The sequence below is a fragment of the Podarcis gaigeae genome (assembly GCF_964106915.1).
Source record: "Podarcis gaigeae genome assembly, chromosome: 10".
NCBI classification, from domain to species: domain Eukaryota; kingdom Metazoa; phylum Chordata; class Lepidosauria; order Squamata; family Lacertidae; genus Podarcis; species Podarcis gaigeae.
This window is the reverse complement of record NC_139686.1, coordinates 75,653,249-75,673,213: the sequence shown is the minus strand read 5'-3', so window position 1 is coordinate 75,673,213 and position 19,965 is coordinate 75,653,249. Positions and strand designations below refer to the sequence as shown.

Sequence of the window (19,965 nt, the reverse complement as noted above, 5' to 3'; positions counted from 1 at the left end):
AAGAGCTTAAGTTCTTTGGCTGAATCATACCTCTTATAATCTTACTAATTTCAGTGGGAGAGGTAAGCATCTGGAGAATTCAATCCTATTGAAGTCAATGGGACTTAAAAAATGTTTTCTTCTGACTGGATGATATCCATGTTCAGCGGATGAGCTTGTGACCTCTTTTGCACATAAAACCATGCCAAGGTTTGTTTACCAATGGTTAACTATTACTTGTCCCACAGATGAACAAACAAATTATGGATTTTTTCCTCAGTGTGTGTTTGTTTTACTGTTGTTCTTGTCTCCTGCTTTTTAGCATGGTGAGCATCTGTGGTGGGGTGGACAAACCAACCATGGTTAGAGATGGATGCTATCAGGGAAAGGGAGACGGTTAGAGAGACGAGGGGGGAGAGAGGCAATTACAGAGAGCCGAAAGAGCTCATTAGCAGTTTATCATCTGACTCAGAGGAGGAAATAGGGAGGGGGCAACCAGTCCCCGGAACGAGCTACTCACAGAACAAAGGAAGTATGGGCATGCTGGGGAAAAAGCCGATGGGCATGCTGGGGAAAAAGACGTCACAAATCTTCAGTCGAGACATCTGACTTGAGATGAGCATGCACGTTTGTTTGAACTCTTGTAACTGTTTTGAACTTTTGGTAATAAATCTACAAGACTTCCTACAAGACAGATATGGCTGTGTGCCTGGAGCGTTATCTCTGCTATTTTTGGCAGCATCCACTCCTTACAGATGCTGTGTTTGCCTGTGACATCAAGTCATAGTTAACCAAACCAAGGCAACAAACGATGGCTTCAGATCATAGTTTATTGGCAGGAAACAAACCATATTGGGTAGAGTTTAGCTAACAAACCATGGCTTAATAAAACATGGCCTAACATGTGGAAACCAGGCCACTGTTCTTACCGTTCTAAAAGGTAGAAAATAAGTTTGAATTCATGTAAAAATAGCTAGCTAATAAGAATAATGGACAAAAAAGCAATTCACACGTATTTATTTGCCATTTTTTGATTGTCTGTAGATGGAGTAGTTAATGACAGAAGTTTTTAAGTGGATTTTGAATCTCATCAGTCATGACTGGAGTGAGGGAATAAGTCATCCCTTCCCATCTCCAGATGCACCTATGTGTGTTCTTATTATGAGGCATAAAAGGTAACTACAGAAATACTGTTAGATGGGTCCCTCCCTATTTAATTTTGAACATATCAGAGTGTAAATCTTCAAACATTCAGCTCTGAAAGTGGCTTATTCTTAACTATGAAGCAAGATAAAAAAAAATCCTTCCAGTAGCACCTTAAAGACCAACTAGGTTAGTTCTTGGTATGAGCTTTCGTGTGCATGCACACTTCTTCAGATACCAAGAAGTGTGCATGCACACGAAAGCTCATACCAAGAACTAACTTAGTTGGTCTTTAAGGTGCTACTGGAAGGAATTTTTTTTGTTTTGACTATGGCAGACCAACACGGCTACCTATCTGTATATGAAGCAAGATGTTACATGTTTTTTTTTTTATGCAATGGGTTTTGGCCCAAAGGTCCCTAAAGCTATGAACAGCATGTTAATTTGAAATAACTATACAAGAAAAGTATAAAGAATGCAATCAAAAGAATATAAAATAGCAAAATCATAAAATACTCATCAATCATACTGTATATGTGTTGGAAACACCAATTAACACTGCAGCAAAATCCCTGAAAAATCAACAATCAAGCCACTCCATATCTCATTGTGGGTGTATACACTCCCCTCCTGTTTCTCACCTGAGGGGGACACATTTCACCAACAGGCTGTCCCCCTGGAGCAGAAACTGTCTCCCACTGCAGGGACAAAATACTCAGCAGACAGAATCCTCATTAGCACAACCTGGAGAAGGGGAAAAAGATAATAAAACCAGATAAATGTAACAAAAACAGTAAAATAAAATAAAAACTTAAAATACAAGAACAGAAGAGCAAACTATTTGATTATGATCAATTTAGCATCTGGATTAGCACTGAGATGGGCTCAAACTGCAAGAGGAGCATTGCACTGAACTAGAATATTGTTCCATATCCTGCCTGGCAATGGCTCTGCAGGGTTTCAGACAGGAGTCTTTCCAAACTGTATCTGGAGATTCCAGGGATGGAGTCTGGGACTCTTTGCATGCAAGACAGGTGCTCTACCACTGTGCTATATTGCTTTCTTCTAAACTATATTTTTCTAAAGAAAATATAGTTGCAGGGATAAAATAGTTTTAACCAGCCTTCAAAAATACAACCATGAAGTAAAGAAATCTGGTGAGCTCTATTGGGGAGTGAATTTCTACACTGCAGACCCTACAGCTAAAAAAGCCCTGCTCTTTGTGGCCATAAATCTGGTATTTGATGGAACAGGCAGTCAGAAGTGTATTTTGTATGTACACTGCAGAATTCAGTCCTCTGAAAAGGTACTAGCTGGCTTCAGAACTTCTCAATCCAAGGATGAAAGAAGAAAGTGGACCAAGCAACACCTGTGGTAATAGGGTTTACCGACAAGTGACTTGGGGGCATTAGAGCCAAAGCTTAAGCTTTCCATCCTCAGCTTGATTCTCTTAAGCAAGCATGCTGCCTTGTCACTCGCACACACCAAGTGATGTGCTGTTGGGTTGTGTGCACGCTGCATGATGTATGCAAGTGACACAAGTACGCTGCATGGTGTGTACGAGTGAGGTGACTACATAGTGCAGCATGCGTACACAGCCACCGTGAAATTTTGAGGGGCCCTCGGTCCCCTGCCCCCCAGGTGGTGCCCTTGCTCTTAAGTGGTCCCCAGGAAATCTTGTTGCTTATAAATGTTATATATTACACAGTTATATTGTGCTTTATGTGATGAGTAGAAGATTAATGTGTGCGTGTGTGTATCGAGGTGGGGTGGGGGACTGAACTATTTAAACAGATTCAAAGTATTTCTTGTTATAATTTCAGCTAGTTAATGGGGGTGAAGACGTGCTGGTGTTTTACAATGATAGAGCATCATTTCCAATCCTCCTCCAAATGATGTGCTCTGAGCGGGATCAAGTGGACGAAAGCGGCCCTTTGGTTTACCACATCACCCTGGTGGAACTGCTAGCAGCATGTACAGAAGGGAAGAACGTTTATACTGAAATAAAATGTAACTCCCTTCTTCCACTAGATGACATAGTGAGAGTGGTGACTCATGATGACTGCATACCTGAGGTAAGCCAGCCTTTACGGCATGTGAAGCATAGTTGTTGTTATTATAGTATTATTAATTTATATAATTTATATAATTATATAATTTAATATTATTAAAGATTTCTTAGTTTACAAAAATACGTGCATTGTCCCTTTTTTCAAGTTGTGTTTTCTACAAATCAGTTTCATTTGTTGTGAGACGTTAGTGTTGCATACAGTGTTAGATTAGGAAGAAAAGAGGTGGATTTAGACCACATTCTAGTCCATTGGGTGGGGTTTATTTCATAGCCTATGGCGTCCTCCCATTGTTTTTTGATTACGTCAAGGGGGTTTGTGGGATTTGGGAGCAGTATTTTGTATATTGTGGATGCCACCCCCTTGCTGTGTCCCTCTGTGGTGAGGAGGAGGTTTCCAAAGGTTGTCAAGGGCATGGTTGCTGCTGGTTTTACTAGTGGATTGTTTAAGAAGGCATGTAATTGGCAGTGTGTTAGCCAGGGCATTTGGGTGTCCCTTGTTTGTCTTGTATTTTGTCAGGGAACTGCCATCGGAGAGTCAGGTGGTGGAAGAGCTCAAGGAGGCTAGGAGACCCTCGGATGCGGAGGAAGGAACCAGTAGGGGGAGAGGGAGAGTTCCTGCAGAAACTCAATCGGAGGAATGGCTCCAAGATGTTTCCAGTGAGAACAACGGGGAGGGCTCAGGACCTCCGCTGGGGATGCCTACTCCACGCAGGAAACTGTCACACAGAGAATCCAGAAGGAGAATTTCCGTCAAAGAACTCTTATGTTGGCATAAATTCCGGAAGCGCCCACTGACGGATTCTGCCAGCGATTGAGGCAGCCATGCACCCATGGCTCCGCGGATTGGGAAAGTTTAGGAACTGATGGTAAAGCTTGGAGGGCTTAAACGCTTATGCACGAGCAGCCCCCTTTTCCCATTACAGCAATCTGTCAGTCCTTGACGCTGCTTGTGCGAAGGAGAGGCATCATGAGCAACCCAACCGGAGCCGGAGGAGCAGGAGGAGCTGGAGGGGGACCAACTCTGGAGGAGAGAAACAGAGCTTTGGAGCACCAGCTGGCACTGCTAACGGCGCGGCTCAAGGAAAGGAGGGCACAGGATGCACAGGGGAAACCCACCCCCATCGCAAGGAAGGTACCGGGGTTGTACAGAAATTTGGGGGTGATCCAAGGAACTACCAAGCCTTTAAGACAGAGATGCAGTATGCACTGAACCTGCAACACAATGACTTTGCCGATGAGGAATCGAGAGTGGCTTTTGTGATTGGGCACCTCGAGGGAGGGGCTAGAGATTGGGTGAGGCCCCTGATGGCAAATAATAATGACGCCTTAAAAGACTTGAGGAAATTCTTTAGTGTGATGGACTTGATGTTTTCCAGCCAGATTGAACAGGGCGCGGTACGCAGACAGTTAATGGTGTGCAAACAGGGAAATCAATCCGTCCAGGAGTATTGGACACAGTTTACCATGCTTATACATAAATTGGGGTGGGACCTGTCTTCGGACCCGATACAAATGCTATTTGAAGAAGGCCTAGCCCCAGCGGTGAAAGATGAACTTTCCTGCGCGCCCCGTCTGGAGTCCATGGATCAGCTGACCAAGGCAGCGCTTGCGATTGGAGCGCGCCAGGAGGCGAGAGCGCTGGAGAAGCGGGAAGGGAGAGGAGAGCGTTGGAATGATTTCTGCATTCCTGAGATGCCGCCGCAACCTTCCCCCCCAGTGGAACCGATGGAGATTGGAGGGGCGAGCGCGCGCAGAACTTCAAATGTTAACGAAGGGCGGAAGAAGGAAGGGAGGAGCGCCAAGAAATGCTTCCTTTGTCAACAGCCGGGACATTTTGCCAGGGTCTGCCCGCAAAGGAAGGGGTGGCAAGGAATGGTGGGGGCTGTTGGGAGTGAGGAGGAGGGGGTTAAGGAGCAGGTAAAAGCCAACGCCTGGCTGCCAACGACAGGGCACAGCAGTCAGGCCAAGGATCAGTGAACGTGCCCAAGCCTGAACCCCCAAGAGCGGCTCTCGTCGTAGAGGTACTGCTAGAGCTACCCAACGGACATCCACTCACGATAAAAGCCCTCTTAGACTCAGGCAGCTCCTGCAATTTCATGAGCAAGGAGTTTGCGTCAGAGCACCAGATACAAACGCTGCCCTTAAGTCCTTCCTTGCAGGTGACAACGATTGATGGGAGGGAACTGCTGGGAGGGGAAGTAAACCAGCAGACGGTCCCCATGACTATGAGAGTGGCAAGGCACACGGAAGTCATTGCATTTCATGTAGCCACACTAGTGGGACCTCCCATCATCTTGGGAATGAGCTGGCTGGCGCTACATGACCCGCTAGTGGGATGGCACCAGCGGACAGTCTCTTTTGGGTCAGCTCATTGCCTAGAGCACTGCAAGGGAAGAGAAATGCAGGGGCCAGTCTTGCAGGGATGGCGGTGGGGGAAAAGGGAGAAATACCCTGACAAGACGCCGACCTGAGTGACGTCTTTAGTGAGAAGGAAGCAGATAGACTGCCCCCGCATAGACCCTTTGACTGTCAAATTAACCTACTCCCGGGAGCCCAGCTACCAGTGGGCAAGCTGTACGCCATGTCAGACAGGGAGATGCAGGAGTTAAGGGAGTTCATAGACAAGAACCTTAAATGAGGTTTCATCAGGGAGTCAAGAGTGGTGGGGGGGCAGCCCAGTGTTTTTTTGTGGACAAAAAAGACACTAATAAACCCAGGCTGGTCGTGGACTTCCGGGCTGTAAATTCGGTGTCAGAACCTGTGGCCTTTCCCATGCCAAGGATTGACGACATTTTGACCAGGGTGAGGAAGGGGAAGATTTTTACCAAGCTGGACCTGAGGGGGGTGTATAACCTGATACGGGTGAGGAAGGGGGATGAATGGAAAACTACCATGTTCACCCCCTTGGGGGCCTTTGAGTATCTCGTTATGCCCTTCGGATTACAGGGGGGCTCAGCCTGCTTTCAATCCTTCATGAATCACGTGCTGGGACCTTTGCTCTATAAGAACTGTGTGGCCTTCTTAGACGATGTGTTGGTCTACTCAGAGGACGAAGAGCAGCATGTCCGAGATGTCCGAGAGGTCCTAAGCAGACTGCAAGCAAACCAGCTGTGGGTCAAACTGGAGAAGTGCCAGTTCCATACCAGAGAGGAGGAATTCCTGGGGTACCGTTTGTCAGACAAGGGATTGGCCATGGATCCTAGCAAGGTCCAAGCGGTACTGGAATGGAAGACACCCAGAACCAGGAAGGACGTGCAGAGATTCCTGGGGTTTGGAAACTTCTATCGAAAGTTCATCAAAAACTTTGCCCACTTAACGGCTCCCATCACCGATTGTCTCAGTAGTAAGAAGAAATTTGCATGGACGGAAGAGGCGCAGCGAGCGTTTGAAAGGCTAAAGAAAGCGTTCGCTTCGGAAGAACAGCTCTTGCACGTGGATCTACAGAAACTGATGAGGGTGGAAACAGATGCATCAGATTGAGCGGTAGGGGCGGTTCTGCTCCAACCAGGGAAGGATGTGTCGGACTGGAGACCGTGTGCCTTCTTCTCGCGGAAGTTGAATAAATCTGAAAGGAACTACACAGTGTACGACAGGGAACTGCTTGCCATTTATGAAGCGTTTCGACGATGGCGGCACCTGCTGATAGGAGCGCAGCACAAGGTCCAGGTGTGCACGGACCACAAGAACCTGGAATATTGGCGAACGGCCCGAGTACTGAACCAGAGACAAGTGCGATGGGCACAGGAATTTTCCAAGTTCCATTTTGAAATTCGCTACGTACTGGGACCTGAGAACGTAAGGGCGGACGCTCTCTGTCGAAAACCAGAGTATATGGAGGGGGAGGGAGCGCCCGAAGAGAGACATGTCATCCCCGAGGACCACTGGGTGTGTGGGGCAGCATTGGTGGGGCAACGAGAACTGGTAGAAAGGACAGAGAACGATGAATACGCCCAAGATAAGCTCAGAGGGCTCAGGAGAGCCGGGGAGATCACTGGGGGGTTTGAAGAAAGGAACGGGGCATTGTACTACAAGGGGGCCTTGTACATACCAGAAGGGGAATTAAGGGGTAGGGTACTCAAACCACCACCCAGGAAGTTTTAGGCAGTTGGCCAAGATTTATGTGAATATCTTGTAGTCTTGGTTTATTAATGAGATTGGGTGGTATGATTCTACTTTGAGGCTGTCTCTCAGTTGTTTTGGGATGGAGACTATTTTGGAGTGGGTCCAGGTTTAGGGGATGGGCCCCCCTTTTATGATATCATTGAATAGGCGGGTCATGTAGGGCACCAGGAGTTCTTTGAATTTCCTATAAAATTTGCTGTGAAGCCTGGGGCTTTGTGTGGTTTCAGGTTTTTGAGGACCGTATCTATTTCCTCTGGGGTGATAGGATGGTCCATGAATTCCTGTTCCTCACCAGTTAAGGTAGACATGGTCAGTCCTTCTAGGAATTTTCTGATTTCCTTCTCAGGTGCGTTATGCGAGGTGTATAGGTTGGAGTAGAATTTTACAAATTCTGAGGTTATTTCTTTGGGGGAGAATGTTATGTTGCTGTCTTTTTTGGTGATGCTGTGTGTTCTTGTTTTGAGTGCTTTTTTCCTACATCTATTTGCTGGTAGTCTGGAGTTTTCCCCTCTATATTCATAGAAGCATTGTTTAGAGTATGGAATGCTGATCATTGTTTTGTTGATTTCTAGGGAGTCTAGTTCTCTCCTTTTTTGTTCTATAAGTTTGAGGAGTTTTTTAGATCCTGTTTGTATGTAGCTTTCTCTTTTATGCAAGCTCCTCTGGTGACTGCTTTCATTGCGTCCCATAGGAGAGGGGCTGTTATACTATCTACATAATTTTCTTTGAAGTAGTTTTGGAGTGTTTTTGTGAGACTATCTCTAATTTGTTTGTTTGTAGTTAGGATGGGACTGAAGGACCATGATGGGGTGGTTTGTGTTCCTTCTCCTATTTTAACGATGACTTCTACTGGGGCGTGATCTGTGATTTTAATGTTACCGATGTTTGTTGATTCAACCAAGGGGATCAGACCTTGTGTGAGCAGAATGCTATCTACGTAGTCTGGACACTGTGCCGTGGTACCTGGACTGGAATGTGTGGCTGTTGTCTCCCAGGTTTTCTTTACCCCATATGTCTAGAGACATTTTTTAGCATTTTAAGCAATTTGTAAGAGTCCCTAATTGTTTGGGTTAAAGAGTGGGGGGGGGGTAGATTACAGAAAGTAGCCTATATGTTGTTATATAGGTGTTTATTTGGGGTATCTTGGACTATCTGGTGTCTAACTGATTGGTCCTGGGTCTCAGCTGGCATGGAGGGCCTTTTTTAAGAACAGGCTGTCCTTCCTGTTATTTGCGATAGGTAGTGGTCAGTGAGAAGAAGAAGAAGAGTTTGGATTTGATATCCCGCCTTTCACTCCCTTTAAGGAGTCTCAAAGCGGCTAACATTCTCCTTTCCCTTCCTCCCCCACAACAAACACTCTGTGAGGTGAGTGGGGCTGAGAGACTTCAGAGAAGTGGGACTGGCCCAAGGTCAACCAGCAGCTGCATGTGGAGGAGCGGAGTCGCGAACCCGGTTCCCCAGATTACGAGACTACCGCTCTTAACCACTACACCACACTGGCATTAATGGTGTTAAGCATCTTTGTGATGCCTATGTTGGGTATAAGATTTATACACAATGTTGTCAGTGTTATTAACAACATCATTGGTATGTTGGGGTGGGGATATGGGTATTGGTACACTCTGGCACTATCATTGTGCTGGTTGTGTGTCAGATTTTAGCCTGTTTGTGGATTGTTTTATTGAGGTTGGGGTATTGTTTTAGTTGGTACAGGTTTTTTTCTTTGTTTTCCTTTTTCCTATTTTTTTTTTCTATTGTTGCCTTTGTGTGGTAAAGGAGGAGACGAAAAGGTTGGGGGGGTCCATTTTTGTATGTGTGGTTCTTTTTGTGTTGTGGGTGGAGTCCTTAGAGCAGGAGCAGGGTGCTGAGAGTGTGAGTTGTGGGTTGTTGGGGAGTGGGGAATGTGGTTTTATGTTCAAGACTATCAAATTGTTTATCAATAGCTTTCCTTCAGCTGTGTAGGTATTGTATTGCTCTAATTCTGTTTAGAAACATGGAGTATACACCCAGAGAAGCTGCATGGTCTCTGTTTCCAGTGTTGCACAGCATTTTAAAATTGTTTCCTGACAAGGGCCTTGTCCTCTCAAAAAGAAGCACCGTGTCTGTATTCTTTGAGAATATGAAAATTTCAGTATATGCACGAGTTTAATTCTTAAACTAAAACTTGAATAAAATGAGGTATTAAAGCAAAATAACCTTTGACTTTATTGACTTTAACTTTTTAGTTAAGGTAAAGGTAAAGGGACCGCTGACCATTAGGTCCAGTCGTGACCAACTCTGGGGTTGCAGCGCTCATCTCGCTTTATTGGCCGAGGGAGCCGGCGTACAGCTTCCGGGTCATGTGGCCAACATGACTAAGCCGCTTCTGGTAAACCAGAGCAGCGCACAGAAACGCCATTTAGCTTCCCACCTGAGCGGTACCTATTTATCTACTTGCACTTTGATGTGCTTTCGAACTGCTCGGTTGGCAGGAGCTGGGACTGAGCAACGGGAGCTCACCCCGTCGCAGGGATTTGAACCGCTGGTCTTCTGATTGGCAAGTCCTAGGCTGTGTGGTTTAACCCACAGTGCCACCTGCGTCCCTTAACTTTTTAGTTACTTTGCTATTAAAGGGAAAACTGCTACTCATAAAGACAAACTGTAAATGAACTTTCAGCTTTGACTGAAGCTGAACACTGAGGAAAATGTGTACATAACAGCAGCATTAACTTTAACCTGGGTTAAAAATTATCTTACTGGTGCTCTCTTGAAATAAGTACATTTCATTCAGTCCTTGTTTTCAGAAAACGAACATGCTCTGTTCTGAGTATAACTTCCGATTTGAGTGCCACACTTCCATTTTCCTAGTGAGGGAAGGCGGGCTGGGCGGCAAGCAAGCAGGAAAGGGATGTCGCCACTCCCCACAGCCTGCTCCTGCATGCAGGCAAGTAGGGGTGGGATCGGGCTGCTCTGCTGGGGAGGTGCAGGCTCCATCACACTAGCAGTAAATATGGCGAAAGAAAATGCCCACCCTCCCAAATGGCAGGTTTGCCCCTCCCGGTGCTTCTGTATGCGGACGACGCAGTCCTACTCTCCTTTTCCTGCGTTGGCTTGAAGAAGCTTTTGAGATCACTTGCTGACTATTGTCAAGAGGAACAACTATCAATAAACTACAGCAAATCTAAAATTATGGTGTTTTCAAAAAAAAGAAGGAAACACAAATGGAGAATAAACGGTCAACCTATTGACCAGGTAGCAGTTTTCAAATACCTGGGAATAACTTTTCAGGAAAGGGTCTCGTGGCACCAACAGATGAAAAACGCCATTGCCAACGCAGGAAGGGCCAATAAAGCCCTTACAAGATTTTTTCACGGGAAAGGGGGTAAATACGTTCCGGCAGCCTCCCAGGTTTTTGCTGCAAAAATACTCCCACAACTCACTTATGGATCCCAGGTTTGCAGTTTTAAATTTTTTGCGCCTATGGAGGCATTTCAAACAAAATTCTATCGGTGTCTATTGGGGATCCCCCCCTGTGTATCTAATATAGCTGTCCGCTTAGAAGTTGGACAACCACCCGTTAACGCGTGGTTGTGGATTCTAAAGATACACTATTGGTTAAAACTTATTTTTTCCCCGGCCGGTTTGGCTCCTTTAACACTCTTAGACACCTTTCATTCTACCTGGAAAGCTTCCCTGTTTGAAAAGATAAGAAGCTTGGGATTCTCCCCGCAGATCTTGATAGCGGCAGGATATGAGAGAGCCAAAAGTCAAGTGCTTCAACGCATTAGGGACATAGAGTTGCAATGTCATATGGGCAAAATGGATAAACATGCCACAATTAGAGACTTTGGGAGAGGGTTTTCACCCGCAAATTATCTGGCTGATTTACAAATACCTAAGTACAGACACTCCTTTACCCTGGCCAGATTCAACGTTCTGCCCTCTGCCCTGCTGCTAGGCAGATATGAGGGCAAACCATATGAGTCACGTGTTTGCCCATGTGGCTCATTGGAAGTGGAAACAAGTCTGCATGTATTGCTGCACTGTAGTTACTACGAGGATCTACGCCTGACCTTTATTGCCCCAGTTCTACAAAAGCTTAAAAATGAACCAGAACTCCAACGTATGAGAGCCTTGGTAGAAGATAAGGTTCCTGAAATTATGATCAATGTTGCCAAATTCTGTGTAGCCGCTATTAGGCGTAGGAAACAAGAGCTTTCCAATGTCAATATGCAGGCGAAGGCAAATACTTAATTTTATTTATGCTGTCTAATTTTAAATTGCTGTTATGGCCTAATCTGTATTGAAATTGTCCTTTGTTTTTTCCGGTGTTATGCTTCACTGACTAGCTGTACGAGTTAATCTGGTCTGTGACCGTTTAATAAAATTTGATTTGACTTTCCATTGAGGAGTTTGTGGCTGCACTCCCATCAAGGGAGAAGTTTAAAGGAGTCCCCACCTCTGCATCAGATCCCCTGCAACCCCATGAAGGCAGCCAGGCTGAATAGTTGCTGGGGTTGGGGAAGGTGGGGGCAGCCCAGAAGCTGCACCTGAGAGCCCCTGCACCACCTGAAGGCAGCCAGGCGCTTAGCCCGCTCCCACTCCTACTCCTACTTGCATGGAAGCAGGAGTGAAGATGGGGATCTCTCAGCGCGAAGCCTCCACTCCACTTCTGCAGTGGTGATTCAAGTTATACAGGGTGAGTCTTTTAATAGAGGCCCCGTGGAACATGTGTACTCTGTATCCACAGGGCCTCTTTTAAAGGACTCACCCTGAAGTAGATGACCACAAAAGGGCAGGGGGTTACTATTGAAAGTGGATGGGCAGATACATTTATGTAGGTATATTCTTCTTCTTCTTCTTCTTCTTCTTCTTCTTCTTCTTCTTCTTCTTCTTCTTCTTCTTCTTTTTCTTCCTCCTATTATTATTAGTTTGGGGGGGAGGAGTGAAAAGAAAAGACAGATAAAGGAGGTGGATGGAGGGGTTAGGAAATTTAAGAGTAAAGGAAAAAGGAAAGGAAAAAGGAAAAACAAACAGAAAGAAAAAAGAAAAAACTGAATGTTGAGGTGGTGCTGTAGGAAAGTAGTATTTATATATATCAAATAATAAAAGTGTCAAGTTGTTGGTGAACATATCAGATGACACAGCGATTCTTCAAACAGCTCTTCTTTATTCTGAGGCCAGAACTGAACTGAACTGAAGGGCTCAGTCAGCCTGCTTATATAGAGCTCCAGTACCTTGTTACTGTAACAACTTTCTAAAACTATCCAATCACTGAACATCATTTTCGATCCTTCATTTGCATAACTATCTACAGTATCCCCCTGCTGGCCCAGGGTGAGAACTTCAGTACATAACAAAAAGTAAAAATAAAAAGTATATAGAAAACCCCTTTAAGGGGGAAAATAAAATAGAATTATATATGTATATATGTATTCTCTTTAAAGAGAAAAAGGAAAGGGGAAGGGGGGGAGGGAAAAAGAGGGGAAGATAACAATAGCAATCACAATAATGTAGAAAAAAAGTTTTGTTTTGTTTTTGTTGTTTTAAAAAAGGAGGTTGATAATAAAGGGCGGGCAGGAGGAGGAAGGACACCCCACAAAAAAGGACTATTTAAAAAATTTTATTCTATTTTCTTTTCCCACTATTTAATTTAAAAAATGGGGGCGGAGGGGGAGTCAGGGCTGAAGTGGCGGTCCCAGGAAGTGGCCTCTGTTGGTTCTTGCCTCCTTTATGGGCACCACCATTTTAATTCTTAAGAGTTAGAAAAATGGAGGTAAAAAAATTGAGGGGGGAAATGTATTAAAAATACATTAAGGAAATTAAGGAAAAGGATTTTTTTAAAAAATTATTTAGATCCTGTTTCCATTTCCAGCACCCCTCTGTCAGCAGGAGAGGGCCAACACAGTGCCCGTCTTCTCCCGGGGTGATTCCCTTAGTGTGGCTCCCCTATGGGTCCCTGCCCACTTCCCTCGCTCCAGTCACTAGAGAGGTTGGATCTGGTTTGGACTGGGCTGTGCACTTCTATGCGGCCTCCCTGACTCTCCCAGTCCCATCCTACCTCTCTTTCTTGATTACTACTGTCAGATGGCAGTGGTGGTTGCTCATGAGTAACCAGGCAGGACTCCGACCTGTCTTTAACAGGTTTCATTTTGGTGCAAAACTATTTACAGTGCAGAACCATCAGTTCATGTCTGCCTCAATCGCTAGCAGAATCTGGGAGTGGTTGTTTCCAGGTCCTCCCCCAACATAAGAGATTAGTCGCCCCCAGCCTTTTCCTTCCTCCTTTGCGTTTTATGCCTCTGCGCAAGATGGGTGACGGAAGAGGCGTGCTTCCCTCCTGACCGGCTTGGCAAGGATCGGTGCCGAGGCTTCCAGCAGCATCCCTCTAGACCTTTCCCCTCCTTTACCCGGGAGGTGGGTCTTTCCCCAGCCTCCGACTGACAAGGTGCAGTGCTGGGACTCCCAACAGCAACCTCTGGTCCCTTCCCTCTTCCCCACTGGAGGTGTGGCTTTCCCCACCGCAGGAAGAGGAACTGCTTCGCAAGATTTTCAGAGGTTCCCTGTATCCCAACGGCCCCTTTGCCTCCCTTCCCTGTTCCGATGGCAAGCCCCTGACAGCTACAATGGCGGTTGCCGTGACGGTGGAAGCTGGCAAGTGTAATGTGAAGCATAATTATAAGAATATTTTCAGTGCATGTTTTTAAAAACAAAAAAATTAAGACAGCATGCCAGGCTGAAAACTGAGTTCTATTGTGCGTTAAACTGTTATTAACAAAGAAGTAAATCAAGACATTTCTTATTGAATGAAACAATGAAGTGTTGATTCCCTTGCTCTACACCACACACTAATGTGGCACCAGGTTGTAATTTCAGAACAGGAACAGGCAATAATACAAGCAATTTTGTTTTGCCACTTAAACTAAGGCCAGGCTGCCATTTTGTGCTATTAAGTGTCTTTGTACAAAATAGATATAGATAGGCCTTGGACATGTCAATACTCCAATTCCTAAACATCTCTTAAGTATATTAAGAGACAGGAACAAGGCAAGGAATAGCAGTTGTGCTGATATACAATTAAAAAATAAAACAATAAAACTATTGCTAAAGAAGCATAAGGAGATTGTGGTGAGGTTGAATTCTTTGCATCTGACTTCACTGTAGAAGACTGAAATTACATATTGAAACATACATGTTGACCTCCTTTCACTTCCATAGATGGTTTCCTTAATAATTTCCACTATTTGCATGCAGTTCCATAATATTGAAGTTCTCTGGGTGACTTAAAATAAATACTACAAATCAGGGTAAATATAAAATGCAACCTAAAATTATCAAATGACAAATTTTAAAGGACCAATTTTTGTATTTTTTTTTAGATATGTTGTAAGCCACCCAGAGTGGCTAGGGAAACCCAGTCAGATAGGTGGGGTATAAATAGATATAACAATAATACCAATTATTGGTATCACACTTCAAAATGACCACACTTCAAAACGACCTTGACAGATTAGAGAACTGGGCCAAAATAAACAAGATGAATTTTAACAGGGAGAAATGTAAAGTATTGCACTTGGGCAAAATAAATGAGAGGCACAAATACAAGATGGGTGACACCTGGCTTGAGAGCAGTACATGTGAAAAGGATCTAGGAGTCTTGGTTGACCACAAACTTGACATGAGCCAACAGTGTGACACGGCAGCTAAAAAAGCCCATGCAATTCTGGGCTGCATCAATAGGAGTATAGCATCTAGATCAAGGGAAGTAATAGTGCCAATGTATTCTGCTCTGGTCAGACCTCACCTGGAGTACTGTGTCCAGTTCTGGGCACCACAGTTCAAGAAGGACACTGACAAACTGGAACGTGTCCAGAGGAGGGCAAGCAAAATAGTCAAAGGCCTGGAAACGATGCCTTATGAGGAACGGCTAAGGGAGCTGGGCATGTTTAGCCTGGAGAAGAGGAGGTTAAGGGGTGATATGATAGCCATGTTCAAATATATAAAAGGATGTCACATAGAGGAGGGAGAAAGGTTGTTTTCTGCTGCTCCAGAGAAGCGGACACGGAGCAATGGTTCCAAACTACAAGAAAGAAGATTCCACCTAAACATTAGGAAGAACTTCCTGACAGTAAAGAGCTGTTTGACAGTGGAATTTGCTGCCAAGGAGTGTGGTGGAGTCTCCTTCTTTGGAGGTCTTTAAGCAGAGGCTTGACAACCATATGTCAGGAGTGCTCTGATGGTGTTTCCTGCTTGGCAGGGGGTTGGACTCAATGGCCCTTGTGGTCTCTTCCAACTCTATGATTCTATGATTCAATAATAATAATATCAAAACTAAGTAAATACCACAAATACAAGAATTCACAACAGTCCCAAGATTAAAATCAAAGATTTTAAAAATTAGAGCTCCGGAATACTAAAGTTGCTTAGAAGACCTAGGTAAATAAAAAGGGTAAGACCCAGTTCCAGAAGGACCACAAAGATGGTGTCAGGTGAGTCTTCCTGGGAAGATAGCTTTATAACCTCAGTGCTACCACAAGAAAGGATGAGGGTGTGTTCCTGTGGTATCCAAATAGGATCTTAAGGTTTGGTTTGGTAAATACAGCAAAAGATGGTCTTTCTGATAACCTGGTCCCAAAGCATTTAGGGCCCTGAAGGTTAAAGCCAGCACTTCAAATTGTGCTTGGAAATGCACTGGGAAGTGCAGCTGTCAAATCTTAATATGGTCAGACTTCTGAGTCTTTTTGACTGTGAGCTGGTTCACACATAAAGCTGTGCCAATCCCAATATTTATATTGCAAATATTTGGGCTCTTGGAGAAGAGATGGTGTCAGTTTTGCTCCTCTGGTCTACATTTGTGTTGTAAGCCATTACATGCCAACCAGCTCAGTATTTTATGGACTACAAGAAAATACATATGTAGTGACTTTGGCTTACCTGATTCATTTTTAAAAAATATTATGTTCCAGGTGAAGATAGCATATGTGAACTTTGTCAATCATTGCTATGTAGACACTGAGGTGGAAATGAAGGAAATCTACACCAGTAACCACATCTGGAAACTATTTGAAAACTTTCTTGTTGATATGGCAAGGGTAAGTTTTATGAATCATTAAATATTGATTAATATTGAATCATTAATAATCTTTATTAAAGGCAGTGGGCTGGAGTTTTATGTTTCTGTTTTAAGTTAAATATATGTTTATTTTTTCATGAGTCACTGGAACGAGGGACCTACAATGTGGGGTACCAGATGGGCTGTGGCCCCAGGTACGTATTAATGAGGGGGCGCAAAGCAGGTGCCCCCACGCAGACACCCCCAGCACAACGAGGCCTGGCACTTCTCTCCTGACGTTGGAGGAACCAATACCCACAGAGAGGAGCACTGGGCTACTCTGTGTTGAGGGTGCAGAGTATTTGCTAAAGCTAACAATTAGAAAAGCAAGTGCTTACGTATTTTCGGTGGCTCCATAAAGTTCTTAAGTGACAGTTCAAAGTAGAGATGAAATTTCTCAGTCCTTCTGGTGCCTCAGTCAGTATCAGAGTAGCATGAATTCAACCCAGCCCTCTTGCTCTTTTTATACAGCAGGAAAGCCAGTGTGCCTCTGTGTGCATTTTTTATTACCAGTTTGAGGGTTGGGGGTGTCCCCACCCCCCGGCTACTGTCTTTTAATTTTTGTTCACATGTCTTCAGGAAGCCCTCAGGTAAACCCACTGAACTGTTTCATGCATCACTTTTGAAGCTGCTGGTTAGTTGAAACTACAGAGCATACTTTTATTACTCTGAAGGATTTTCTGTGCTTTAACATGTCCAATTTACAGAGGGCAGCATTTCCTCCCCTTCCCCCATCTAATATGTTTGTCATGAAAGATTGTGCACTCCTAAACTGGCACAGATCATCCTCCCAAGAGGAATATCCACAGACCTTCTTTGGCCTCAGGTGTAGAATTAGCACAAGTGGCACAATGCAAAGGTCTGTTGCCAAAATCCATATTGACCATTTAGCAAACATGACTGATGTTGCCTTGCATCAAGTTATTGTGATGCTTGAGGTAGTCACTTATTTGTAAAGTAAAATAAGAGAAAATTATTCCTAACTATCAGGGGACTGCCATCAGAATGGGGAAAGAGGCGGGGGATACAGGGAACCTCCACGGATTCTGAGAAGCAGCTCCTCAGCAGAGCAAAGGGGAAAGGAAGTAGCCTGGTGGAGGGAAGGCTCGAAGATGCTACTGAGAGCCCAAGCGCCTCACCTAGCACGGCTGGCCAGGAGACACACACGCTTCTGTTGCCCTGCTTGCACAGAGGGGTGAAACATAAGGAGGGGAGGCGGAGATTTGGGGTGTCCAAGTTCTTATGTTGGGGGAAAAGCCGGAAGGGGCCACTCCCAGAATCTGCTAGTGGCTAAGACGGTCATGGACTTAGGGGTTATGCACTGTAAATAGTTTGCACCAAAATAAAGCCTGTAAAAGACAGGTGGGAGTCCTGCCTCACGAGCAACCATCACCAGCATCTGGCACTAACTTTCAGTGGTATCATTTAATTCACCCCAAAGTGTTCGTGTTTCTCTTTGAAAGCATTTCTAGTAGCTGTCTGATAACATTCCTTCTATTTTCTCTGTTCCTTGTTTTTCTTGCTACCCAGCCCATCCATTAGAGTAGAATGTCAAAAGTGCTCTCTTCTATTCTGTTTTCATGGAGCCTTGTGTGGTTCGAGCTACCCAAGCCTTCTAGATTACTGAGTTTATTTATTCAGAGAAGCAGGGACTTCCGGAGGCGGCGCGAATGGCAATGGCTGCCCTCTTCTAACCGGGAGAGGGAAGCTCCGCTGAGAAAGGGTCGTCCACTGCGGCGAAGCGGAGACCCACTTTGAAAAACCACAGGCGGCAGAAGCCTGTGGTCTCGGGACCCGGCGGGCGCCAGGAGCTACCTCCAAAACGTTGAAGGAACCCCGTAAGGGGCTCCGGATCGTGGAGGGGGTAGCGGCGCTGTGGGTTGTTTCGCGGTCAACGGAGCGAAGCCGCGTTGCTGTTGCCGGTGAGCGCTGACCTCTCTTCCTGAAACTGCTGATTCAGAAAACAACAACCCGTGAGTAAATAAGGACTTTACAAAATTTGGAGACTCAAAAACATTGAATTTGGCTGAAAGCGGAGTGACGAAAAACAGGAAGTCCATCTTCCGCTAACACTGAACTTGAAAGTAAAGAGCTGGAGGAGTGGAGGCAAAGAGTGAACTTTTACTTAACTGATCTGGGCATCCATGGAAATTACTTCTAAGCAGAATAAGGATTTTACGCAATTGATTTTATGACTTTCATTTGGACTGTGTTACCTTTCTTCTATTTGGATTACAACTTAAGCAAAAAACCCAGGTGCTGGAACTGCCTGAGTAACTGAGCAGCCAGTCTGCAGGGTTGGATACTTTGAACTTAAACTTTGAAACAATCTGAGGGAGTTTGAACTGGAAACTTTGAAGCACCTCTTGGAATACCAGTAAGCACTGTCTGAAACATTGTGACTTTTTAAATACTAACTCTGCAAAATCCACTTTATTGAAGGTTCCTGGATATTAAATTAGATTTTACTAACTTTATTGGAATTGATCTCTTCCCTAAAGACATTTTAAGCTCCCCCTAGAGGATTTGGGATTTACAGCAGTGACATTGTTTTACTTTCCTTTTCCCGGCCTCCTGTTTGACTGCCACCATCTGGGCCGTTGTTTTCTCATGGGAACAACTCAGCTTGACCTTGACTTTTAGATAACTTTGGAATGAGTGGCGCTAGAAAAAAGGGACCAAGAACTAGACAAACAACTTTAACAACTTTAACCGCAGCCTCTCAGGCACGTAGATCATCTGTGCCTACTTTGCCCTCGGAGGAAGAAGCTGCTTCTCTGCCACGGGCAGGGGAGGGAGAAACTGAGGAATTACAATTGGAAGATATGGCCTCAGGAGCAACTGGCTCTATTTTAGAGAGAATTCTTGAAAAATTGGAGTCTTTAGACAGAAAAGTTGATCAGCAAACAGCCAAAATTGATCAAAATACAGAATGTTTAAATAGATTATCTGGACAAGTTGCACAGAATGCTCAAGCAATTGGAGAACTGAAGGAGGCTGCAGGTGAAAATCAGAAATTGGTTGAGGATACCAGCCAAAGACTGGGAGAGTTGGAAAAAGAGGTAAGACCACTCAGTAAACAAGTAGGTGAACATCAGACCTATCTTTCTATGATAGAACTTCGGAACAGGGAGACCAACTTAAGGATAAGGTCGATACCAGAAGTGGAAGAAGGCAACCTAGCTGAGTTTCTGACTAAAGAATTCTCCCAAGTTTTGGAACCTAGAGGAAAAAGACTTTAAAATTGTATCAGCTTTCAGGCTTGGAAGACTTATAAAAAAAGAGAAGCCCAGAGACTGTTTGATTACGTTGAGATCAAAGGAGGAAAGGGACAAGATTTTGGGCCTGCATTACGGAAAGTCACTGGACATTTCGGACAAAAGAATTGAAATTTACAGGGACATCCCTAAACAACTGTTAGACCTTAGATCTGATTATTTGGAATTAGTAAAATTGTTGAGGAGCAACTCAATCATCTTCAGGTGGGACTTTCCCCAAGGATTATCTTTTACTTTCAGAGGGAAGAAGATCAAAATTAGAACATTGGAAGATAGAGATA

At 44.6% G+C, this 19,965-nt stretch overlaps 1 protein-coding gene across 7 annotated transcripts in view; it reads left to right on the top strand.

The window, feature by feature from the left end:
* Window positions 1–19,965, top strand: part of ITPR2 (inositol 1,4,5-trisphosphate receptor type 2) — a 322,485-nt gene that overhangs the window by 136,436 nt on the left and 166,084 nt on the right. For all 7 annotated transcript variants that reach the window (XR_014555821.1, XM_083701231.1, XM_083701230.1 and 4 more), the window contains 2 exons: window positions 2,946–3,197; window positions 16,261–16,386. Coding sequence is in view for 6 of the 7 variants with exons in the window: in XM_083701231.1 (XP_083557357.1) it covers window positions 2,946–3,197; window positions 16,261–16,386 (378 nt within the window). In the remaining variant the exon portion in view is untranslated. The remainder of the gene's footprint in view (window positions 1–2,945; window positions 3,198–16,260; window positions 16,387–19,965) is intronic.